Source organism: Rissa tridactyla, chromosome 14 (assembly GCF_028500815.1).
Source record: "Rissa tridactyla isolate bRisTri1 chromosome 14, bRisTri1.patW.cur.20221130, whole genome shotgun sequence".
Classification (NCBI taxonomy): domain Eukaryota; kingdom Metazoa; phylum Chordata; class Aves; order Charadriiformes; family Laridae; genus Rissa; species Rissa tridactyla.
In genome coordinates this window covers 14949944-14976193 of record NC_071479.1, presented here as the reverse complement: position 1 = coordinate 14976193, position 26250 = coordinate 14949944, and the positions used below count along the sequence as shown (strand labels likewise).

The window sequence follows — 26250 nt, the reverse complement described above, 5'->3', positions numbered from 1 at the left end:
AGAGGAACTCACGGGGCTGAGAGGCAAGAACGGAGCAAGTGGTGGGTTTGCCTTTGGGCTCCAGACCTTATCGGTCTGCCTGCCAGAGCACAGGCCCCCGTGCTCCTCCTGGGAAACACGCCGAGGGCGAGCAGGGCTTCTGAGACAGGCAGCCCTGCTGTCTCTGGGGTCTGGAGTGGGATGAAAAGCACTGAGCTTGGGCTCTTTCCTTCTATCTGCGCCTGACCCAGGGGGGAAGGAGGAAAGGCCGTGGCTCCAGAAGCCACCTCCAACTCCCCAAAGAGGCAGAGGCGGGAGCGGAGCACGCAGGTGCTCCCAGGCAGTGTCTCCAGGAGGCTCTGTCGGGAGGCTGCAGTCCAAGGGCCAGGTACCCTGGCAGAGGGGCTGGAGCGTTCCACAGCTGTCAGGGGATGGGCAGGGGCAGCGTCGCAAAGCTACAGGTGGAAAACCTGTACCTGTGGCCAGCATCCTGGCCTAGAGAGGCCAGTTCAGCAAGTAAGTGGCTCTTTCCACAGCCCATCGTGCCCTCAACCGCCAGGATGTTCCTTTGGCCTGAATCCCTATAGGCGTTCAAGCAGCTGACAAAGAGGTCAGTCTCCTGCTTCCGACCTGCGAAGACAAACCAGAGAACGAGCTGCTGGGGGCGTGCTGAAAAGCAAAGAGCCGTCCCTTTTGCGGGCACCCTCCACCGCAGCTTCCCTCCCCGCTACCACATCGGCCAGCCTGCCGGCACCCAGGCCTCCTTCCCACCTCCTCGTCCACGCTTGGGCACCTCTGCCTTCCTCAGAGCAGTCACGGGGCCACCTGCTTGCCTGCCCCACAGCGCAGCCCCCTCGCCCTCTCCCCTATCCCACAGGCACGGAGATTCTGCCGGCCCCATGCGACTCCCCGCAGCGATCCAGCACGAGACTGTAAGGGATGACTGCAGCCAGTTCAGGCAGCTGCGTCCCAAACAGACTCAAAGCATCTCCTCGCTGTGCCGTGAGCTGCACAGCACCTCCCAGTAGCTAAGGCAGCGTCGTCAGTCCCGTTCTGGTTTGGTCCGGGCTAGAGTTAATTTTATTCAGCAATAGCCTGTACAGGTCTATGTTTTGTATTTGTGACCAAACATCGCTGTTGATAACACAACCAGGTTTTAGTTATGGCTGAAGAGCGCCTGCGCAGCGTCGAGGCCTTTTCCATTGCTCACGCTGCCCCGCTGGCGAACAGTCTGGGGGTGCACAAGAAGCTGGGAGGCGGCACAGCCGCCACAGCCGCCACAGCTGACCCCAACTGCCCAAAGGCCTATTCCAGACCATACAACGCCGTGCTCAGCAAGAAAATCCGGCGGAAAGGAGGAAGGGGGGACATTCGGAGTGATGGCATTTGTCTTCCCAAGTCACCGTCACACGTGATGAAACCTTGCTTTCCTCGAAATGGCAAGACGCCTGCCCGCCCATGGGAAGCAGTGGATGAATGCCTGATTTTGCTTTGGGCGTGTGTGCAGCTTTTGCTTTCCCTATTAAGCTGTCTGTATCTCAGCGCACCAGTGCTCTCACTTTAACCCTTCCGATTCTCTTCCCCATCCCACTGTGGGGAGCAAGTGGCTCTGTGGGGCTGAGCTGCCAAGCGGGGTTAACCCACAACAGGGCCCAAAACATTCGGCAAGACCCCGAGTGAATACAGGCATCCCCTGCCTCCTGACATTTCCGTGTCTTCGCCCAGATGCTGCCAAGAAAGCAGCTCTGAGGAGTAGAAGGAGGAGAACCCACCGTCAAAACTCTCCATCGATTTGGCAGAAGGAATCTCTTTCCTGACCCCAAAGACAGGGATCAGTTTAGCCCCCAGGCTGTGAGCAGCTCCACAGTTGAAAGCAACCTTCCTACCAGCTCTGGAAGACAGCAGGGAGCAGCAGGCGCCCCACCTCGTTTTCCACCCAAAGATATCAAGCAAGCAGAGACCAAGACAGGCGGCGCTTTCTTAGGGCTGCTGCAGGCAACACCATCCCTGGTAAAAGCCTCTCCCTTCCCAGCAAGGCACTAAAAGTTACCAAGGGGAAGAACCTGGGCTTCAGAAGAGCAAGGCGTTCTCCACCTACCCAGCAAGGGGACGTACTCCGACCTCTTCTTGGTAAGACCCACGCCAAAGATGCTAGAAGCAGGGGAAAAGACAACACAAGTCAATGAGATGGTGAGAAGCCAGGGGACCTAGAGAAGCAGCCTGGCGTGGTAGGGAAGGAGGTGCTCCTCGGGTACCGGCTTTTCTCTGGAGCAGGCTGTTATCCCCTGCACGCTTTCCCAGCCAAAGTTCAAGCTGACACGCTACGACAGCTTCAAGCGTAAAGAAGCCCAGCGGCCACGGTGGGACAGAAGAACATATCAAGAGTCCATCCCCAGAGGCCAAACCCAGAGAAACAGGAGAAGACACGTGAAAGAAGCCAGGGCGTGCTGTTGGCTGGGAGACAGCTTTACCACTTTGGCCAAGAACACCAAGCGTCTTTGAAAGGGGGACTTGTGTCCCTGAAGGGCTTGGGACGCCAAGCACCTGGCACCTTTGGCTCAAGTCTTCCCGCAGTCTCAAAGAGACGGCAGTGGTAACCTTCAAACCGTCCTCTAAAGGGAAGGTGAAATCCTGGCCCAGAAGAGCTGAGATTTCTGCAGGAAGACCTGAGGAAGAGTGTCCCGATGGTCCACGTTTCCCCATGGGGACTAGACTGGCCCAAAGCTTCCTGCTCGGAGCAGCTGGGACAGAAAACTCCTTGGGTCAGCATTCCCAGGGCACGTGGTGGAGCAAGCACAGCCCGGAAAGCACAGCCCAAAGCCCTTTAGACCCAGCCCACAAGGCCAGGTTGTGTCTACCAAGACAGACAAACCTTCCCCATCCCTGTGGTTTCACTCCTGCTCTCTCAGCAGCTGGAGACAGCAGGGGAGAGGGGCAAAAAGCCTGCCACGCCAGGGCTTCCGACCGTCTCAGAGGACACTCACCTCTCCTCGGTGACCCCCACGTATTGATAGACAGGGCCAGGCTGCCTGAGGCCTTTCATCTCTCTCTCCGGCAGCTCCTTGAAGTAGGAAGCGGGCAGCCGGGAGGCGGCGTAGGTCACTGCATCACAGGACACCAGCCCAGGGTAGTGCACCATCATCCGGGCAGCCAAGTTCACCTTCTGGCCAAGGACTGCCAGAGGGAGAGCACGCGTTAGAGAGAGAGAGCATGCGTCGGTGTGGCCCGTGCCGCCAGCCCCGCGGCACCCTTCCAGGCCAATACCTGTGTATTCGTGTCTCAGCAGGTGGCCAGTGACTCCGCAGAACATCGTCCCTCTGGTAACTGCCACAGACATTGTCCTGGCACACAGAGAAACAGCAGGGCTTGAGCAGCGCCCCAGGCGCAGTCCTGCCCGCCTGGCTTCATCCCTTCCCACACCTCCCCTCGGTGCCAGCCTGGGCCACCGGCTGTGCTGCCCTGCCAGCGTGGGTCTCGGGGACGTGGAGAGCTCAGGGGTGCAACATCTGCAGGTTGCAAGGGACAAGGGGCAGGGGCAGAGCACGGGCAGGGCCACAGCCCTCTTGTGAGCAAAGAGAGAGGGAAGAAGGCGCCCGCCATGTCACCGCCTGGCGATGACAGCCACTTGGGATCAGGTGGCTGGGCCCCATCCCCGTTCATGGGGCAGTGGCCCAGAAGGGCCTGCCTCTGGCCGCAGCGGCCTCTGGCCCTCACGAGGGCTCTTTCCAGCACGGTGGCCAGCAGAGTGTGCTTGGAGGGACTCCGTCTGGCTGCCGTGGGCTGAGCCCAGGGGTTGCCTGCACCTCGCAGGGCACTGCCTCCTTCCTGCCAGGGACAAGGGAGAGCAAGCTAGAAGGCACATCTCTTTCTGGGAAGCCCCCTTGCGCCGTCCCAGGCAGCATGCACCCCGCCGACCCCCGCCACACACTCACTCTGTTTCCTTGAGCATGGTGGAGCACGAGTTGAAGATCTCCAGAGCACTCTGCAGGGCGTGAAGGCTCTCGCAGGGCAGCTTGTTTCCAGGGAGTCCCAGCACGCAGAGGAACGTGCAGCCCTGCCCAGGACAGATGTGGAACATGTTGCTACAGCGCCTAAGAGGGAGTCTCTCCCTCGCGCTCACTGCCCACCCTCTGGCGCTGGGGGAGGCCACCGTTCCCCCCCACTCACTTTATCACACAGGAGGACTTTGTTGATGTGGCCCTTGTGAGGAGAGAGGATTTCTAGCATCACCCTGCTGGCCTCCTTGAGGACGGTGCTGAGATGCTCTGAGCTGGTACCTGCAGCAAGCTGCAGCTGGACAAAGATGCAGGTGACTGGCCGTAGCTCAGAGAGGAGGTCCATGGGCAGTCCTGCATCGAGCTGGAAGACAAGAGCACGACGGCTTCACCAGCCTGCTCTCCCGGGCTCTTACTGCCCACACCAGTACCGAGGGAGAGCAGGCGTGCTGGCGATAGCGGGTAATAGCAGAGGAAGGGATAAATCCTCCTCTCAGTGCAAAAGGGCGGGCAGGCCGCCCAGCCTGCGGCAGGCAGACGCCGAGTCATAACACAAATGACAAAGGAGAGAAGGCTGCTCCGCTAACACGCCATCTGGGGACCGGTACGGACATGAGGGGAGACCCTCAGGGATGCTCCAGGGACTTCAGGGGAATCTCCCCTTTATCCCACCATCGTGTCCACGGCACACCCAGAACCATAGCCACGGAAAAGACAGAGGGACAGGAGTCCTCCTCCTGCCACCCATGTCTCTCTGAGGACAACGCAGACAATGGTGCAGCACCGGTGCCCCCGGGCTCAGTTTCCCTGCGTTGTCATCGCAGGGCGCATTTTCTTTGATTGGTCTGTTCCCATAAGAGCTCCATCTCTGCAAGGCACCACTTCTTCTGCCCTCCGAAAATGCAGCCCCCAGCAGCGGTGGCCTTGCCGTACCTTCCCGAGAGCAGCGACTGGTATGTACTTCCTAAGCACATCCTTGGCGTTCAGGTCACTGGGCAAGAGAAGAGCAGGCCTCATGGCACCTGAGGAGAGAAAAGGCAGGTGGTCGCTGGGTGGACGGGACTACGAGCCGTTGCAAAGCAGGGCCTGGCCCTGGAACCGGGGGAGAAAGAGTCTTCTGCGCTTGCTCATGTTGCCACCTCCAGATGCTGAGGGCAGAGCTCTCCCCTGGAAGGAGGAGGCGGCAGCAGCCACCGCCCTGGGAGGCCCAACAGCCTGAGTGCTAACGGACAGAGGGAAGAGGGAGGAGGTGGTTCCTCTCTGGCCCCTGAAGCAGCAAAGCCCCACCTTTCGGGACAATCACAGAGCAAGGGGAAGTGGGCACTCACCTTCCCTTTTTGAGCGGTGTCTCACTGGGTCTTGTACGAGCTTGCGTAAGGCGTCTTGGCATTCGGACCAAGGCATCGGATCCATGCCCATCACCTGAAGACACACAGAATGAAAGCACTGCCACTGGCCTCCCCAGGACTCCCAGGGGACAGAGCCTGCCCTCCACCGTCACTGCCCAGAGAAGGGGAGAAGTAGCCCACCTGGCTGGATGGGACAGCAGTGCTTCCTCAGAAGCACCGGAGCTGGACAGCCATTCTCCAAGCATGCCCATCTCCAAGCAACCACAGCTCCATGGCCCACAGAGGACATTGCTGCTGGGGCTCAAACCCTCCCAGCGCCTCCTGACCCCTCAAAGCAAGAAAGCCCAGCCCACGGTTACCCTTGAGATGGAAGGACAAGACCTTCCCCTGCCTGCCCGCTTTCCCACCTACAACTCTCTCCACATTCATCTCCTCAGCCTTCCGACACCTCCCTCCTTCATGGCCAGGCCCAGGCCCTCAGAATGGCTCTCGAGGCCGTCCCATCCACCTGCCTGCACAGCTCTTGTGCCTGCGAGATGCTTGGTCCTCAGCCGGTGCTGCTCACAGAGCTCCCAGCAGGTGGCTGAGAGGACAACTTCACCTGCACCCGCAACCTCTTCGGCGTCACGAACTTCAGCCAGGCACGGGCCAAAAATGCAGAAGTGTTGCCAGCTCTCATCTCCGAAAACCGGGAGGCTCATGGTCCCTGCAGAGATCCCTGGGGAGAAGGAGAAGCAGAACTGACACAGGAACATTTGGAACTCCACAGCCCCCAGCATCTCGGCTGCTCAGAAGCTCCTCTGAAGCCCAGCGGGGAGACGGGCATTACGGAGGGGTAGAGCATCCTCCCTCCTCCTGGGGGAGACGCTGACACGAGTCCCTAAAACAGGCGTCTAGAAATAGACGAACCGAGTTGACATTGAGAATGTGTTGAGTGCGCCAGGCGTCATCCCCAGCTGCCTGCCCCAGAAGCCCAGCAAACCAGAAGCACCCTGTGGCATGGCAGAGTGCCACACAGCTGCGTCTGGCACAGCGCCCGTACCTATCTTCAGTTGGATCTTCTGCCCCACATCTGTGTCACGCCTTCCGTACTTCTTCTGGATCTGCTGGCTACAGTGCAGCACCAGGCTGATGGTCCTGGCCACCTCCTGGGGTGGTGTTCTCCACAGCACCAGCACAGCATCTCCTGGGGAAAGGGAGGGAAAGTAAAGGCTCTGCCGAGACCTGACTCTCCCCGACCTACGGTCTGGTTCTGCAGAGACAGCAGAAACCAGCTGCTGTGCAGAGGAAGATGGGCTTGTGGGAGGCCATCGTCCTGGAGGACCATGTCCTGGGCACCGGGACACCTCTCCTATCCCGGGCCAGCCACAGCAGCAGACGGCTGGCAGCGGTGACACCCCCTGTCCCGAGCGCTCCTCTGCAGCTGCAGCACTGGAGAGAGGGCACTGCTGGAGGGGTGCGTGCGTGGCCAAAGAGCTGGCTCAAGGCGCTGCACAGAGCCTCTTGAGAAGGAGCGCAGAGCAAACGGCCGCCACAGGAGTTAAATGTTACAGCTCAGTGCCCGAGGTCATCGTCCCAAGAACCTACCAGCAAACTTCAAGATGTCTCCTCCAAAAATCAGGAACTCTGTGGACAGAGGGAAGAAAAGGCAGAGTCATGTGGACACCTTCTTCCAGAAGCCACCGAGCAAGGCCCTCTGCCTGAGGGGAGCACCGGGGCAAGGGTGCACTGTGGGGCACAGCTCAGGAAAGCACCGCTCCGGCCTCTCTCCCAGGCTCATGGTGGTCACAGCCCTTGTACCCGCACAGCAGGCAGGGAGGCAGGGCCTCCAGATGCCACCAGACCTCAGAAAGGTGAAGGCTGGAAGGTACCTCTGGGGTCCATCTGGTCCAACCCCGCTGCTCAAGCCCGGCTGCACAGAGCCAGCTGACCAGGACGGTGGCTGATGGTTTCAGAATAGCTCTAAGGAGGGAGACTTCACAAGCTCCCTGGGCAACCTCTGCCAGTGCTAAGTCACCCTCACAGTCGAAAAGTGTTTCCTGATGCACAGAGGGAACCTCCTGTTCCACTCTGGGCACCACTGGGGAGAACCTGGCTCTGTCCTCTTTGCACCCTCTCTTCAGGTTGTAGGCACGTTTCTAAGGTCCCCCCCGCAAGCCTTCTGTTCTCCAGGCAAACCAGGCCCAGCTCTCTCAGACTTTCCTCATAGCACAGACGCTCCAGACCCTGGAGCACTTGCTGGATGCCCTCAGCCTGCTCTGGGCCCTGACGCAGCACTGAGACGGCTGTTCACGCCAGAGGCACTGAGGTGGCTGCTGAGAAAGTGGGTGCCTCCTCGGCCGCAGCGGGGAGCAGAAAGGACCCGTGCTGGTGCTGACCCGCCAGCAGACCCTGGCTGCGCTCACTGTTCCTCACAGAAAGCCCCAGCCCTTCCAAGGAGGCAGGACCAGGCTGCCTCCACCCTCCACCATCACGGCCCGATGCCACACAGTCCTGCAGCACGGCTCCTACCCTCCAAAATGTCGCACAGGTACTCATTGAGCGTTTGCGCCAGCTCATCAGTGCCTCTGTCCACGCCGCTCCTCTGCACGAATTTCTCGGTCAACGCAGTGAAACCTGGAACAGGGACATCCAGAAATCAGGAAATGCCCATGTGGGCCAAAAGACCTGGCAGCTGTTTCCACGATGCCCGGCCCGAGAGCCTGTAGGGGACACCTTCCCGTGCCAGCTCCGCACTGGTGGCAGCCATGATGGACCGCCCAAGGTCACCCATCCCGCTCTCTGTGGGCGTCCCAACAGAAGACCTCAGCAGTGACAAGATGACCACTCTGTCTGAGGGGCTCCAAAGGGCCTGCTGTGTCCCCACATGGCTCATGTCCGTGGCTGCTCCTCCCTGCTCCCCCCACCTGAGATATCCGCAAAGAGCAGCACTCCGTGGACACTCTGAGCGGTGTCGTTGCTCCTGAGGGAGCTATCAGCAAGGAGCGAGGGGAGGAAAGCGACTGCTTTCTGCAGGTCCCCGTAGTGACGATTCCTCTCCCAGGCAGAAGCCATCGTCAGCGCCCTGCGGCACACGGGGTACCTCAGGAGAAGACGGCCGTGCCCAGCCGGGAGGAGGACGAGGACCTCACTGCACAGTGCAAGCTGCACACTGGGCCCGGGGCCTCTGTGCGGGGCGACTAGCCCTCCGCCTTCCCGGGGTGGTCACAGTCACCAGGCGGCGGCCTCCTCTGCAGGTCATCGCTTGCCCGGCAACTCACCTCACGCATCACAATCGGCTCGCAGTGACATCTTCCGTCTGTCACCGCCATTACCCGGTGTCCTGCTGTGAGCGACACAGCACTAACTTCTCTTGTAATGCTGGGGAAAACTGCACTTCTAGAACTCTCTTGTCTGAATTTGGGAAAATATGTACTTCATAGCCAGCTAGCCTATGGGGGATTAGCGGTCTCGGTGCTTTTAAGCCTTCCCAGGTGTAGAAATGAGGACTTGAGGCACTTGACCCAGGCTGGCCCACAGCATTATTTCATACCACGAAATAATTTCATACCATGAAATAATTTCATCCTTAGAGAGAGAGCTTTTTATTTTCGTCTCCTTCTAGATACAGAAATTAATATTATTTTTCAATAGCTATCAAAAGAAGAGCTTGTTCTCTATTTCAGTGCCTCACACCCAGAGTTACAGGTTTGAACGTTTTTTAAACACTGCGACCCCCGCCCAACTTCCAGACATTTTGGGGCTGTGACCCACCTCTTTTGGGGGGAACTCAGCATAACCCGCACTTCCCCCCTCGCCTGCTCCTCCGCCATGTGGGCCGGGGGACGGAGAGACAGGGAGAGACGAGGTGGGCGGAGGGGGAATGGTGGGGGTGGCAGAGCCGGCAGTACCTGGCCATCCCGGCCACCGCCGTCTCGCCCCAGCAGGCCTTTGCCACCGGCCAGAGCGGCCTGGAGCATCTGCGAGCCGTCCTGGCGCCGGAGAACATGGGCCACATTCTCTCGGCACTCGCTTTCCCACCCCGCCTCCAGAGCCAAACTGCTCAAAACTCATCCCTTTCTATGGAATTTAAAAAATCACTCAGTGCTGCAACATCCCACTTCTTTTTCTTTGTTGAAAAGGAAACAGCCTCCAGGTTTTCTGCTGAAAAACTCCCAGTCCTCCCAGCTGGCAGGGCTGCCGCTGACTCCAGCCTTACTGGGAGGCCCGTCTTGGTTTCTGGAAGGCAGCCGGTTTCCCTTTGGAATCGTTAAGGGCTAGATAAAAACGTTCCTTTGAGGTTTATTTTGAAAAATACAAGCCTTGAGAAGCCCAAGGAGAACGTTCCCACACGCCTTCTGCTTTGGGGACAGGAGTTTATCGAGGCCCAGACCTGAGGATTGGTCCTTTCAAGAGAAAAACAGAACCAAAATATAGATTATTTTTCTTTCCACTGGACATGAATATTCAGCAAAAATTAAACAAAGTTATCAAAATCTGGTGGCTCGGAAACAAAAAAATCAGCCTTTTTTATACTGTTGGGAGAGACAAGATGCCTTTCTTTCCATTTCCTTCCTTCAACTAATCAAACCCTCCATGTTCCCTCCCAAATGCCATGTTAATTTATGCAAATAAGCACCAATTAATAAAATAAACATGCAACGGGTGCTTTAAATACGACCGAGATGCCTTGCCCAGAGCAAGGACTAGTCCCTGCAGAGAGCGAGCAACCAGTGCTCCCCCAAACTGACCGTCGAGTCACAAGGTCTCGCTTGTGTCTAGAGATCCAGCCGTGGTTGCTACCCGGTCGAAGGCTGCTGTTAAAAAAACTGTGGGCACCCAGACAGAGGCCCCACGCAAACATATGGGCAGCCAGGCCTCTGGCTGCAAAGAGTGCCGGAGCCTGGCACTCGCCATGGAGGGCAGCAGAGACAACACTTGTGTCAGATGTGAACAGGTAAATGATCTGCTCATTCTGGTGGCTGAGCTGAAGGAAGAAGTGGAGAGGTTGAGGAGTATGAGAGAATGCGAGAGGGAGAGTGACTGGTGGACCCGCTCCCTGAGAGAAAGGGAAGAGGGTGAGGCCCCACACAAGTCAGAGGACCCCCTCCCCTCTCGTCACCAGGCAATAGGAGGGGATCGCAGAGACGAGGGGGAATGGAAACCGGTCCCTGCGCGGGGAAGCAGGAGAATGCCCTCCCGGCCCCTCCCACCTTCCCAGTTACCTTTGCAGAACAGGCATGGAGTCCTGCAGGAGGAACTGGCTGTTGGAGAGGAGGATGATACACCCAGGCCAGGAACGTCAGAAAGACCAAGTCGCCATGGACCCAGCATCACAGCTGGCTCCAAAAGGAAAAGCAGACGGGTCATTGTGGTGGGTGACTCTCTATTGAGGGGGGCGGAGGGGCCAATATGCCGTCCAGACCCACTTCACAGGGAAGTCTGCTGCCTCCCTGGGGCACGGGTCAGGGATGCGTTAGGCAAACTTCCGGCCCTAGTAAACTCCTCTGACTACTACCCCCTCTTAGTATTTCAGGTGGGTAGTGACGAAGTGGGTAGGAGGAGCCCAAAATCGATTAAAAGAGATTTTAGAGCCTTGGGGCGACGGCTTAAGGGGTCAGGAACACAAGTTGTATTCTCCTCTATCCCTTCAGTGGCAATCATGAATGAGGAAATTAACAGGAAGAGGCAACAGGTCAACCCGCGGCTCCGGGACTGGTGTTATTGGCAGGGCTTTGGGTTTTTTGATCACAGGCTGCTATATGAGTCACCTGGCCTGCTGGTGGCAGGTGGGACGCACCTGTCCCAGAAGGGGAAAAGAATTTTGGGGCAGGAGTTAGCAAGGCTCATTGACAGGGCTTTAAACTAGATATGAGGGGGGAAGGGGAGACAACTGGGCCTGTCAGGAATAAATCCAAGGGAGGCATGCCAGGGCTTGAAGGATGGTGGGCTAGCGAGGACTCTCACTCTGACATTTCATTGGAGAGAAGGGATAGACGCTTAGAAATCATGGAAGCACCTGAAAGGGGTCTGGTGGGAAATGGGGCCCACACTCACAAAAAGGTGCTGGAGTCATTAGCACATCTGAAGTGCATCTATACCAATGCACGCAGTATGCGCAACAAACAGGGGGAGCTTGAAGCCATGATGCACCAGGGAAACTATGACACAGTGGCTATCACAGAAACGTGGTGGGATGCCTCACATGACTGGAGTGCCACAATCGATGGCTACAAGCTCTTCAGGAGGGACAGACAGGAAAGGAGAGGTGGAGGAGTGGCCCTGTATATTAGAGAATGCTACGAGAGCTCAGAAATCGAGTATAGTGATGACGGGGTGGAGAGCGTTTGGATTAGGTTAAGGGCCGATAAAGCTGCTATCGCTGTGCGAGTCTGCTATAGACCTCCCAACCAAAGCAGTGAGGCGGACGAAGCTTTCTATAAGCAGCTGGGGGAAATCTCGCGATCACTTGCCGTTGTTCTTGTGGGGGACTTTGACCTCCCGGATATCTGCTGGCAATACAGCACAGCTGAGAGGGAACAATCCGGGAGGCTCCCGGAATGTGTGGAAGATAACTTCCTCACACAGCTGGTAAGTGAGCCCACCAGGGAAGGTGCCCTCCTGGACCTGCTTCTTGTGAAGAGGGAAGAACTTGTAGGGGAAGTAAAGGTTGGTGGCCGTCTAGGGCACAGTGATCGTGAGATGATTGAGTTTCTCATTCTTGAGGAAACAAGGCGAGGGGTTAGTAAAACTGCCACCTTAGACTTCCGGAGGGCAAATTTTGACCTGTTCAGAAGACTGCTGGACAAAGTCCCTTGGGAGGCTGCCCTGAAGGATATAGGAGCCCAGGAAGGCCGGACGTACTTCAAGAGAGAAGTCTTAAAGGCACAGGAGGAGGCTGTCCCTGTGTGCCGAAAAACAAGTAGGCGGGGAAGGAGACGGGCCTGGCTAAATAGGGACCTTTGGCTGGACCTCAAGAACAAAAGGAGAGTCTATGACCTCTGGAAGAGGGGGCAGGTCTCTCATGAAGACTGTAAGGATATAGCGAAGCTATGCAGGGAGAAAATTAGGAGAGCCAAAGCGCAGCTCGAGCTCAACCTCGCTACAGCTGTTAAGGATAACAAAAAATGTTTCTATAAATTCATTAACAACGAAGGGAGGATTAGGGAAAATCTCCCTCCCTTACTGGATGCAGAGGGAAACATAGTCACAAAGGCTGAGGAAAAGGCTGAGGTGCTCAATGCGTACTTTGCCTCAGTCTTTAGCAGTGGAACTAACTGTTCCCTGGGCACCCAGCCTCGTGAGCTGGGAGACAGGGAGGGGAAGCTGCACGAGGCCATCGCAATGAAAGAGGAAGTGATCTACGACCTGCTACGCCGCTTGGATGCGCACAAGTCTATGGGACCGGATGGGTTACATCCAAGAGTGCTGAAAGAGCTGGCAGACGTGCTCGCCAAGCCACTTTCCGTGATCTACCTGAAGTCATGGCTAACTGGGGAGGTCCCAACGTGTGGGAGGATTTTTAGTACAAAGGGGTCATCCTGTGAACACTCCAAGCACCGAAGAATTGTTAACAACTGTGTAGGCCTTGTAAGTTTGAAGGTTATGTGAAAACATTGTAGCGGTGTTAGAAATGCTGAGACAAACAAGATAGGAGAAAGTGTGCTGAACTCAGCGTGCAAAATGCAGAACTTCGCCCAGGATATAGGAGGGGTGATTGTTCGCGTGGACAGATGTTTTAAGGCAATTATAATACGTTGCTTACTGCATGTACAGCTCATGCAACCAATCAGCAAATTGTCGGCGCGTGATGCGGAATCAGAATGTCTATAATAACTGAGCTATCTGTGCAATAAAGTGGCATTAACCTGATCATATTGGTCGTGGTGTTACTGTCCGAGCCTTCTGCGTCGACAAGTGGCGCCCGAACAGGGACCCTCAAATCGGTGTTGGGATCAGCGAATACCCGATGAGCAACCAACGGACGGAAGGGGCAGAAGAAGCCGGTCGATAGGTGAGTGCTGCCCCGGCACTCGGGAAGACGCTAGCGCATCAAGTTAGGGAATCTCACTCTGGCCAAGCGAGCGGCCGGGGAGGAGATGTGGTCTATGCACTCCAAAGAAGAAGAGGCGGTAGTTAAGCTCCTCCAACATATACTCTCTACGAGAGGACTGAAGTATGATACGCCTACCTTGAAGGCGCTCTTAGCATGGGCGCGGGATAAAGGACTTATCCCCACTGTTGCTGCCGCTTTTGCTCAAGATACGTGGGCTAAAATAGGAGCGGTGTTGTGGGATGAAGTAAGTAAAGGATCCAAGGAGGCACAGAAACTCTCCACCGTGTGGAGGTTAGTATCAGAGACTTTGAAAACAATGCAGGCAGAACGTGCTGCGGCCACCTCTGCCTTTGCAGCATTAACACCCAGAGTTAAGGATGTTTCCCCCACGAGCCTTTCTTTTGGGGGATCGCCAGAAGCTGTCGTCCCTCAACCCCGGGGCTGCAGAATAACACAGGGGAATGTAGTGAGTCATGCCGTTACTGCCCCGAGCCAGCCTACTCCCGCTACAGACCCTCTTGAGACGCCTGTTTATGAAAGTGGAAAAGAGGAAGAAACTACGTTTCCTCCTCCCCCTCCCAAAGACACTGTTGTCGAAAGTACCGAAGGAGACCGCCCTGAGGATTCCAGGGATCAGCCAACGCCGTACCCTCCTCTGCCGCCCTCTACTCCGCCATCACCTGGCAGCAGCACTAGAGTACCACCTGGTGGACTGACAGACCTTCAATTCTGGGAGTTGTTAAAAAAGTTGGAAGCGTTGGAAGCTCGTCTAGACGATCAATCCAGTTCACGAGCTCCTCCAGCTTACCCTGCTCCTTTGCCACTGCCTCATCATGCCTTGTCGTGGCCGCCATTGTCGGGATTTGAGGGGCATGGGGGAGCGGTAGGAGGGGAGGAAGGATTGAAAAACCGATGGAGGGGAGAAATTAGAGACGCGGCAATTGAGGGCGTGTTTCTTGAGCCTATGGCGTTTCCGGTGTTTGCTAATGCTGGGGGTGGAAAGGATTGGGAACCGTTTGATTGGAAATTGTTAAAGGAGGCGAAACAGGCTGTTAGTTAATATGGACTAGGCTCTCCCTATACTAGGGCTATAGTGGAGCATTTATTTACTGCAAATTTACTCACACCACATGATTCAAAGCAGATTTCTCAAATGTTGCTCACCCCTTCTCAGCAGTTGCAGTTTTTCAGTGTGTGGCAGAACCTATGTGATCAGGCTGCTGCCACCCGGCGTCCTCAAGGTGATCCTTTGTATGGGGTACAGACACAGATGTTAATGGGGACGGGACCTTACGTTCGAACTGACTGGCAAGCTAATTTTGCTGTGGAGGTTTTGCAACTCAGTCAACAGCTAGCTCACAGGGCTTTGTTGGGGATTAGAGGGGAAAAAAACCCTCCTGCTTTTACAAATGTTCGCCGAGGACCTACGGAGCCTTATTCTGGGTTTGTTGATAGATTGCATGCAGCTATTTCTGCTCACCCTGACCTTGATGAGACCATGAAAGCTAAGTTTTTAGACTTACTTGCTTTTGATAATGCGAACGATAAAACCAAGAAAGCTCTTAGTACCCTACCTCGAGGCAGTACCACTGCTCAGCTGCTGGAAACAGCAGAACGGGTGCTTTCCCAAGAACAGGCTACCGTTATGGCTGCTGCTGTTGGAGCGGCGGTACGTCCGTTGGTGCAACAGCAATCAAAAGGAAAATGTAATAATAATGATAAGAAATGTTATAATTGCGGAAAATCAGGTCATTTTCGTAAAGAGTGCAGAAACGCAAGTAAGGGACAAGCGAGCGGGCAAGTAAGCTCCCCACGTCAGAGTGGAGGTAGATGGTGTGTGAATTGTCGAAGCGCCACCCATCATTCTGCGGAGTGTAGGCGATCGGGAAACCGGGTACCAAGCGCGATGCGTCCTCCTCGCACTATGACACAAGTACAGGAGGCGGTATAGGGTGCCTGGACCGTTGCGCCAGCGCCACTGCAGGAAGCATGGGAATGGACCTGGCAACAGCAGTAGATACCACTTTAGTCACAACGGCGGTCACTCTAATTGATTCAGATCAACGAGGACTGCTGGGCCATGGACTGAGTGCTCTGTTAATTGGGCGCTCCTCCGTGTCCCGTCAGGGCATTTTTATTGTATCGAGCCTTATTAACACTGATTATACAGGGATTATAAAGATTATGGTATATACGCTGACCCCCCCGATTACCATTCCTCAGGGGTCAAAAATTGCACAATTGATATTATTTCGATTAATGGTCCCGAGGTCGCTGCCAAAACAGAGGGGTGCCGGAGGTTTTGGCTCAACAGGGTCTCCTGACGTCTTGTTAGCTATTGATATTGCACGAGGCAAGCCTGAAGAAAAGGTGGTTGTGACGCATCCTTCAGGATCGTCTATTACCCTGACTATGTTGATAGACACAGGTGCTGATGTTACGATTGTGCCTATTTCTAGCTGGCCATCAGCGTGGCCCCTTGTTCCTGCTGCGACGAGTGTAGTCGGGGTAGGGGGTCCACAAAGGACAATGATCAGCCAAACTTTAGTTTCTTTTACATTTATGGATGGAACCGTAGTCTCAGTCAAGACATACGTGATGCAGCTACCTGTCACCTTGATAGGTAGAGATGTGCTTTCTCAGCTTGGGGCTCGACTTGTGACATCGCCTTTTTAGGAGCGGTCACGGTCGAGCAGCCAACATTGAAGCTCACCTGGACCACTACAAGTCCTGTGTGGGTGGACCAGTGGCCGCTAAAAGAGGATCGGCTGCATATTGTTCAAATGTTAGTACAGGAACAGTTGGAGGCAGGTCATATTGTACCCTCAACGAGCCCTTGGAATACCCCTATTTTTACTATTCCAAAAAAAAATCAGGAAAATGGCGCCTATTACATGATCTCCGAGCCATTAATGCGGTAATGCAGGATATGGGGGCATTACAGCCAGGTTTACTATCACCTGCGATGATACCAAAAGAATGGAACTTGTTTATTGTAGATTTAAAAGACTGTTTCTTTACTATACCGTTGCATCCGGAAGATGCAGAAAAATTTGCCTCTTCCGTGCCATCAACAAATAAGAAAGAACCAGCTAAGCGGTATCATTGGGTTGTTCTGCCACAAGGAATGAAGAATTCTCCCACCTTGTGTCGAATGTTTGTGGCCTGGGCCTTACGTCCGTTTAGGGAAAATAATCCATTTTTGCTTGTATATCATTATATGGACGATATTTTAGTGGCAGGCCCAAATTTGGATGTTGAAGCAACCTTGAAGGAGTTAACTGAAACCATAGAGCAAAAGGGTCTGAAAATTGCTCCTGAAAAGGTACAAAAGAATGCACCATGGCACTATTTGGGTTGGATTATTACTCAAAGTACTGTTAAGCCTCAAAAGATTCAGCTAACGACCAAAATTAAAACTTTAATGGACGTACAGAAATTAATAGGAGATATTCAATGGGTGCGATCCGTATCCGGTATCACCAATGATGACCTGGCTCCTCTGATGGCATTGCTAGGCACCTCTACACAGGCTGAAATTTGTCGGCAACTCTCACCAACTCAAGAAAAGGCTTTAGATTTCATTGTTCAAAAAATCATGACTGGGTGCGTGCAACGCTTAACAGGAGTTCCCCTACAATTGATTGTGATAAATTCTGGGTCTGGCAGAGAACATTTGATAGGTTTGTTAGTACAACAGGTCAATTGTACGGTGTCTATAATAGAATGGGGTTTTCTATCTTACCAACCTAAGAATACTGTCTGCACTCGTATATAAATGTTTGCAAACCTTATTATAAAGGGCAGATGTCGTATCGTTGACTTAACTGGACATGAGCCAGAGGTTATATACGTTCCAATTACCCAGAGTTATCTGGATTGGCTTCTCTCTTCCTCAGAGGTTTTACAATATGCATTAACGGATTTTTCCAGACAGATAACTAATGCCTACCCACTAATGAAATTTTTGCCATTAATTCGAAATCAAACTTTTGAAGAGACTCCACGACGTTCGAATTCTCCGGTGTCTGGACTCACGGTATTTACAGATGCCGGAAAGAAATCAAAAAGGGCGGTGGTTACCTGGTGCCTTAACGGACAATGGCACTCCAAAGTACTAAATGGTGTTTTACAAGATTCTTTACAGACTTTAGAACTACGGGCAGTGGTGTGGGCTTTTCAAAACTGGCAGAATGAACCGATTAATGTTGTTTCAGATTCTATGTATGTGGTCGGTACTGTTATGAGACTGGAACGATCGATGCTTCGATCTCTTCGAAATTCTGTCTTATATCAGTTATTGTTACAATTGTTACATTTGTTAAATCAGAGAACGTATCCTTATTTTATAGTGCACATACGTAGCCATCAGCCTGATTATGGCCTGGCCATTGGTAATAATCGTGCTGACCATTTGGTTGCAGCAACCTGGGAGAACCGTCAAACCGACTTATTTGAACAAGCTCGAGTGTCTCATGAATTTTTTCATCAATCGGCTAGAGTATTAGCAAGGCAGTTTAATTTACCTATTTCTGAGACATGTGGTATTGTGCAATCCTGTCCGGATTGCCAAGGAACTGGTTTTGGGCTTGGCCTAGGCGTGAACCCACGTGGGTTGCATTCCTTGCAATTATGGCAAACGGATGTTACCCATGTTCCTGAGTTTGGAGGGCTCAAATATGTCCATGTAAGCATTGACACCTATTCGCACGCCATCTGGGCCACAGCACAAACTGGAGAAATGGCCAAACATGTTATTAAGCATATGTGTGCAGCTATAGCAGTTTTGGGGGTACCCCAGGAAATTAAAACCAATAACGGACCTGCCTATGTTTCTCAACGATTTGCTAAATTCTGTACTCTATGGGGTATACGTAAACATACTGGAATTCCTCATTCTCCCACGGGACAGGCCATAGTCGAGCGTGCACACACTACGCTGAAGGCGCTTTTGCAAAAACAGAAAGGGGGAGAAATTACCTCTTCTTCTGCAGAACGCCTTGCAAAAGCTTTAGATGTATTGAACTGTTTGCGGTTAACTGGAGAACGTGACTCACCTCCAATAGTGATTCATCACATGTCATTACGGTCTGGTTTGCAAGCAACCACACCAGGACGGGTACAGTATAAGGACTGGCAATCAGGGCAATGGAAGGGTCCAGTGGAGATAAAAATGATTGGTCGCAGATATGCTTGTGTTTTGACAGATCAAGGTCCAAGATGGGTACCAGCACGTTGGATTAAGCCGTGGAGGGAACCTAAAATGCAAGAGAGTGGAACGCGAGACGGTGATATGACCACGTGAACTCACCACTCTGGCTCTCGCAGGCTTGGCAACTGTCATATGTCCAGCTTGTAGAGGGTGTGAACCGTGCGTTCTTTGCGAGTGTAACGAGTGCAAGAAGCAGCTCTATCAACGTGCCGGATTAGCAGGGTTTTGGTGTTCGGCTTGCCTGGAAGTTCAGTATGCAAGGATACAACAGGCTGTTCGTATAGCCATTTTAACAGGGCATGACGTCGACGAGAATCATAATCGTCGGTTAGCTTGGGAAACACATTGTTGTGTGAGAGCAATTTGGAAGTATCAGGATAACTATGATCCTTTAGTAGTCAAGTGTAGCAAAGATGTTTTAATACCCCGCATTTGGAAGGTAAAACCGGAAGAGTGGGAGAAAACGAAGAAAAAGTGTGCAAGGCGATTTGGTTGGAAGCAAAAGGGAAAACCATAACGGCAACATGGGTTGGATAATTGGGATAATGATTATTGGTTTAGTGGGACCGGGAGTGGAAGGTATTACAAACATATCCCCTAGGCAGAACGTATGGGTAACATGGGCAAATCAGACAGGCAACTCGGCCTTTTGCTTATCCATGGCCACTCCATCAGATCCTTTCCGAACATGTTTGATTGGTTTTCCATTCCTGCGATTGGAGGATTTTGAAGGCTATGTATCCCAAGTCAATTTAACAAATAGTTTGCTGTTAGAATCAGAGCAGGTTAACGTCACTTGTAACCTGTTGTGAGGATCTGCAGACAGCTATTGGTGTCCAGAAGGAGTAGGACCCCTATTTCAAGGTCATCTCATTAATCATTTAAACCGATCATTTCCTCTCCCTTTGCAGGAATTGGATCTTTTGGGGTCACTTCCAGCAGTGGGACATCATGCTGGAAATAATACTGGCAGGCATATTGGCAACTTTAGCTTAGGATGTATCGAATTGGGAGGGCAAAATCCAGTATTATATAGAGGTTATGGGTTTAATATGACAGGTGCTCTCACTGGTATGCAAAATGTTACTCCCACTGTTTCATTTATTAAGAGTAATTATTGTCAAAACGGAGGTGCTGACCTAGGACTGTCGTATGGAGGGATTTGGAATAATGCATCTTTTCCTAAGCTACTTCCACCTGGGTATTTTTTGATATGTGGTGACCGAGCTTGGGGAGGCATCCCTAGTCGTTCAGTAGGAGGACCGTGTTATTTAGGCGGACTTACCTTGTTTGCTCCTGACAGGATTAGTCTTATTAGTCTTAGGAACCAGTCACGGCGATCGCGACGAACGATTACCGATTTTACCCCTGAGTGCAGTGACCGCATCGAGTTTTGGCATCGCCCGTCAAAAATTTTTGCAGGCTTGTTAGCTCCAGGTGTGGCTGCAGCCAAGGCTTTAACGGATCTAGAAAAGCTAGCCTGTTGGAGTATAAAACAGTTTAACCTGACTTCTGAGATGATTTCTGCTTTATTAACAGATGCTGAGAGTATACGACATGCTGTGCTGCAGAATCGTGCTGCTATTGATTTTTTGTTAGCACAAGGCCATGGTTGTGAGGATTTTGAAGGGATGTGTTGTATGAATTTGTCTGATCGCTCACGCTCCATTCATGACCACTTAGCCCAGTTACAGCACAATATGCATAAGCTCACTCAGGGTCATTCGTGGTTGGAGCAATTGTTTAATTCTTGGGGACTGGCTGGCTGGGTACAAGATTTGTTGAAACAGGGCCTTGTAATTTTGATTGTTGTAATAATATTGCTGATCATTTTACCTTGTTTGTTTTCTTGTCTACAAAGATCTTTAGAAGTGTCTATAGAAAAAATGTTTTCAGGTGCTTGGATTGTTCAAAAACAAAAAGGGGGGTCTGTGGGAGGATTTTTAGTACAAAGGGGTCATCCTGTGAACACTCCAAGCACCGAAGAATTGTTAACAACTGTGTAGGCCTTGTAAGTTTGAAGGTTATGTGAAAACATTGTAGCGGTGTTAGAAATGCTGAGACAAACAAGATAGGAGAAAGTGTGCTGAACTCAGCGTGCAAAATGCAGAACTTCGCCCAGGATATAGGAGGGGTGATTGTTCGCGTGGACAGATGTTTTAAGGCAATTATAATACGTTGCTTACTGCATGTACAGCTCATGCAACCAATCAGCAAATTGTCGGCGCGTGATGCGGAATCAGAACATCTGTAATTACTGAGCTATCTGTGCAATAAAGTGGCATTAACCTGATCATATTGGTCGTTGTGTTATTGTCCGAGCCTTCCGCGTCGACACCAATGGACTGGAGGGTAGCAAATGTAGCGCCCATCTACAAAAAAGGCAGAAAGGAGGATCCGGGAAACTATAGGCCTGTCAGTCTGACCTTGGTAGCAGGGAAGGTCATGGAGCAGATCATCTTGAGTGCCATTACAACTCATCTAATGGACAAGCAGGGGATCGGGCCTAGTCAGCATGGGTTTAGGAAAGGCAGGACCTGCCTGACAAACCTGATCTCCTTCTATGACAAGATGACCCGATTATTGAATGAGGAAAAGGCTGTGGACATTGTCTACCTAAACTTTCGAAAAGCATTTGACACTGTCCCCCATAGAAATCTCATGGAAAAACTGGCGGCTCATGGCCTGGATGAGCATACGATCTGCTGGGTCAAGCACTGGCTGGATGGGCGGTCCCAAAGAGTGGTGGTCAATGGAGTTAAATCCAGCTGGCGGCCGGTCACAAGTGGTGTCCCTCGGGGCTCAGTGTTGGGACCGTTTCTGCTCAACGTCTTTATTGATGACCTTGATAAGGACATAGAGTGTATCATCAGCAAGTTTGCAGCTGACACGAAGCTAAGCGGGAGTGTTGATCTACATGAGGATAGGGAGGCTCTACAGAGAGACTTGGATAGATTGGACCGATGGGCCAATGCTAACGGTATGAGCTTCAACAAGGCCAAGTGCCGGGTCCTGCACTTGGGCCACAACAACCCCATGCATCGCTACAGGCTTGGGGAAGTGTGACTGGAGAGCTGCCTGGCAGAAAAGGACCTGGGGGTTCTAATTGACAAGCGGCTGAACATGAGCCAGCAGTGTGCCCAGGTGGCCAAGAGGGCCAAAGGCATCCTGGCTTGTATTAGAAATAGTGTGAGCAGCAGAAGGAGGGAGGTGATTGTCCCCCTGTACTCAGCACTGGTGAGGCCGCACCTTGAGTATTGTGTCCAGTTCTGGGCACCTCAATACAAGAGAGATATCGAGGTGCTGGAGCGAGTGCAGAGGAGGGCAACGAAGCTGGTGAAGGGCCTGGAGAATAAATCTGATGAGGAGCGATTGAAGGAGCTGGGACTGTTTAGTTTGAGGAAGAGGAGCCTGAGGGGAGACCTCATCGCTCTCTACAACTGCTTGAAAGGCCATTGCAGAGAGGTTGGTGCTGGTCTCTTCTCACAGGTAATTAGCGATAGAACAAGAGGGAATGGCTTCAAGCTGCAACAGGGTAGGTTTAGGCTGGATATAAGGAAAAAATTCTTCACGGAAAGAGTGGTCAGACACTGGAATAGGCTGCCCAGGGAGGTGGTGGAGTCACCATCCCTGGATGTGTTTAAGGCTCGTTTAGATGTGGTGTTAAGGGATATGGTGTAAGGGAGAACTTTGTAGAGTGGAGATGATGGTTGGATTCAATGATCCCAAGGGTCTTTTCCAACCTAAATGATTCTATGATTCTATTCTATGACCCGGGGGTTTGGGGGGGACACGGGTGTTTGGGGAGTCGCGTTTTGGGGGGACGCAGGGGGTTGGGGACAGGGGTGGTTGGGGGGACTGAGGTGTTCAGGGGGGACTCAGGAGGTTTGGGAGGACCGAGGAGATCGGTGAGTTGGATTGTGGCCCCTCACGCACCATCCCCCACCCATCTCCACGCCGTACACCCCACCTCTGCCCCCGCGCCCCCCCCCAATCTTCCAGCCCCCCACAAACCCTCGTGCAAGACCTCACGTGAATCTTCATGTGAGTCTCTGTGCGAGCCCTCGTGCAAACACCCTCGTGCACTACCACCCGTCCCCTCCGCACTCCCCCACCCCCAAGCCCAACCCTCGACCCCTCCCCAAAACCCCAACCACCCCCAGGGACCCTTGTGTGAATCCTTGTGGAAATCCTCGTGTGAATCCTCGTTCAGGACCCCCGCACGCACACCCCCCGGCACTCCCCCTCCCTCCAAATCCCCCTTCAACCCCCTCCTTCATCCCCCAAATCACTGCTCCCCCCCAGCACCCTACAACAAGCCCTCGTGGAAGTCCTTGTTGAAGGCCTCGTGCAAAAATGCCTTGCACAACATCCATTCCCTTCCCCACCCCCAAATACCCCCTCAAACCCATCCCCCACCCACAAATCCTTGTGCAAACCCTTGTGTGAATCCTTGTGTGAGGCCTCGTGCGAATCCTCCTGCAAAATCCCCTCATGGGCCACCGTCCATCCCACTCCCCCCTCCCCCACGCCCTAAGTCCCCCCTCAACCCCCTCCCCAGCCCCTACAAACCCTCGTGCGAATCTTTGTGCGAGCCCCCTCGTGCCTCACCCCCAGCTCCCACACCCCTCCCCCACCCCCAAAGCCACCCCACCCCGTCCCAATCCCCTCTAAGCCCCTCCCCCAACCCCCCCAGTCCCCTAGGAACTGCCATGTGAGTCCTTGTGCGAGGCCTCGAGCAGAATCCCAATCCCACGCCACCAGTCCTGCTACGAACCCTAGTGCAGGGTCTCGTGCGAGCCCCCCCGTACCCCACGTCCTACCCCTCCCACCCCAAATCTCCCCTTCCACCCTCTCCCCCACCCTTGAAACACCCCCAGCCCTACAAACCCTACAAACTCTTGTGCGAGTCCATGTGCAAAATACCCTAAATGCCACCATCCCCCATCCCCCCTCCCCAGCCTCTGAACCCCCCCAAACCCTTGTGCAAACCCACCACCCACACCCCCCAAATTCCATCCAAAAACCCCCCCCAGCCCCCTACAAACCCTCGTGAAAATCCTCCTGCGACCCCCTCATGTGCCAACCCCCAACCTCTGCCCCCACCCCCCGAATCCACAGTGAACCCCCTGCCCCACCCCTTCAAGCGCCTTACAAAGCCTCGTACAAATCCTCGTGCAAACGCTCATCTACCATCAGACTCCCCCACCCCCTCAAAATCCCCCTCAAATCCCTCCCTCACCCCTCAACCCCCCCAGCCCCCATGAACTCTTGTGCAAACACTCGTGTGAGACCCCTGCCCTACCCCCCAATCTTCCAGCTCCCCACAAAACCTTGTGCAAACCCTCGTGCGAACCCTTGTGCAAGCCCCTCCTGTGCCACCCTCCCCAAATCCCCCCTCACCCCCTCCCCCCCCACCACGAACGCTTGTGCAAACCCTCGTGCAAACCCTCGTGCAAACGCTCCTGGGAATGCTCCCCCAGCCTCTCAACCCGCCCGAACCTTCGTGTGAACTCACCACCCCCCTCACACGTGTCCCCCCTCAACCCCCTCCCCCACCCTCTACAAACACTTGTGTGAATCCTGCAAGGGCTTGTGTGAATCCTCGTGCGAGCCCCCCTCACGCGCTTCCCCCCCTACTCACCCCCACCCCCCGCCCCCTCCCAACCCCCCAAACCCCTCCCCCACCCCATCAAGTGTCCCCTCAGCCCCCGACGCACCCTCGTGCAAACCTTTGTGCAATACCCACCACGCATCAACGCCCACCCCACCCTGTGCCCCGATCCCCCTCCACCCACCTCCCCCGCCCCCTCATTTCCCCCCAGCCCCTGAAGAGCCCTCGAACAAACCCTGGTGTGAGGCCTTGTGCAAATCCTCGTGCCAAGTCCTGGGGTAAGAAAGGCAGGTATTGCTTTTGCAGAGGAGAAAAGCCGTTGCCATCAGAGGTGACACGATAAGGGAATGACTAAGACAACGAGGCTCCAGCAAAGGCTTGTAGAACATCTCTTATCACACAGACAAAAGGACAAACTCATTCCTACTGCATTAGTGTCTAGAAGGGCAGTCAAACATTCAACCAGGGCTAATGACATTGAGCAAGTTTTTTGTTACCAAAAAGGAAGGAAATAAACTAGTCAGATAATCCCTTTGGGTGTAGCATAGAGGGAAGTAAACAGAGGCAGGACACCCAGGAAGAATTTTAGGCGCCTTGGACAGACTGTGAACCCTGCAGTACCCAACCAAGGGGAAACAGGGGAGGGAAAAATTCGGCCGGGATTAGGAAATAAAAAGGTGTGTTTCAAGAACTGAAAGTGTGCCTACTTGCTAGGTCACCCGCTCTTGCAAGAACGTGAATAAAAACGTGCTTCACAGAGGATTCTGCCTGAGCCTATTTCATTCGGACCAGAACTTATTTCTCACAATCTGGGGGCTCATCCGGGAGCAGAAGTCATCTTCTTGGGAGTCCCTGTCGCCGAAGGATGGGAAGACGCGCCCCGTTGATTTCAATGGTCTCATGGATCGTCGGCGGGGATTCCGGGAGGAATCGACTAAGATCTCAAGACCCAGTTGGACGGCAGACTCTGTGAAGCACAGGGGCAAAAGGGATAGGTGCAGTAGGCACAGAGAGTATGACCATGACCAGGCAACTCCGTGCACGGACCAAGGTAAGGAAAATCGGACTGTTAAAGTATTGCCTTGGTGGTCGGGACATTCTAAGAGACTTGTGTGTGAGTGACTGAGACGTACTGCGGTACGAAGCGGGTGTGGAGTCCGGATCCGCGGTTCTGTAGTCCCGCGAGGGGCGCAGCCGGAGAAGGACGAAGCGAAAGGAAGGGGTGTAAGAAAAGTCTCTGTTCAGAATGGGAAATAAGGGTTCTAGGCCTAGGGATGAAAAAGGGGATACTAAGAAAGACCCCGGGAACATTCCCCCAGACAGTCCTTTAGGGGAGAATGTTGAGGTTTCAAAATGATTCTTCTTGTACAAGGGATAAAGATAAAAAGAAAATGATTTGTTCTGTTTGGACCGCATCGTGGAGGGGCCAGGGGTGGATGGGGGGGCCGTGGACATCCTGGGAAGGGTCTCAGGGGTGTCCTAGGGGTCCTGTGTCTGTCTTCGAGGATCCCAGAGGTGTCCCAGGGGGGACATGTTTGCATTTGCATTTGAATTTGTTTGGACCAAAGAACCCATAAGATCTCCTAGTGTATTTTGGCCCAAATTTGGATCTGATGAAGACTGGGTCTGTCAGACTTTAAACATGTATGTGAATAATAAGGAATAATAAGGAATTAGAAGAAGGTGAATATGCTTTTTGCCGGGTCAAGATGAATAGATTCAGGATTCAGGGACGCCCAAATCCATTTTATATGTTCCCAGCCCAGGCTGTCGCTGATGTTTCAATCGACAAAGAAATTGAATCCCCGAAGTGGGACCCCTTAGACTATTACTTGGGGGCGAGGAAGAGGGGTGAATAACAGGGGACGAGGACTGCCCCGACCACTCCTACCAGCAGCTCGGGGTTCACCGGCAGGGTGTTATCATTGTGGGAAAATAGGCCATTTGAGGCGGGAGTGCCCTGACTTGAGAAGGGAGGAACGAGTGTTGTCGTTGATGGATTTCGATTATGTAGCATAGGGAAGTCAGGGGTTCCCCAGCTCGAGGTCCCACCGGGAACCCTTGAT

General features: G+C 53.4%; 1 protein-coding gene across 1 annotated transcript; it reads right to left on the bottom strand.

Annotated features, from left to right (window-relative positions):
* Nucleotides 1-2971: 2971 nt before the first annotated feature.
* Nucleotides 2972-19970, bottom strand: LOC128917660 (adenylate cyclase type 10-like; the record flags this gene model as incomplete). Its single annotated transcript, XM_054221008.1, has 8 exons — nt 19937-19970; nt 8230-8367; nt 7835-7939; nt 6918-6949; nt 4147-4176; nt 3912-4033; nt 3244-3320; nt 2972-3153 (listed from the first exon to the last, which is right to left on the bottom strand). Coding segments are annotated over exons 1-8 (720 nt in total), but the record flags the coding sequence as incomplete, so codon positions are not given.
* Nucleotides 19971-26250: the final 6280 nt, after the last annotated feature.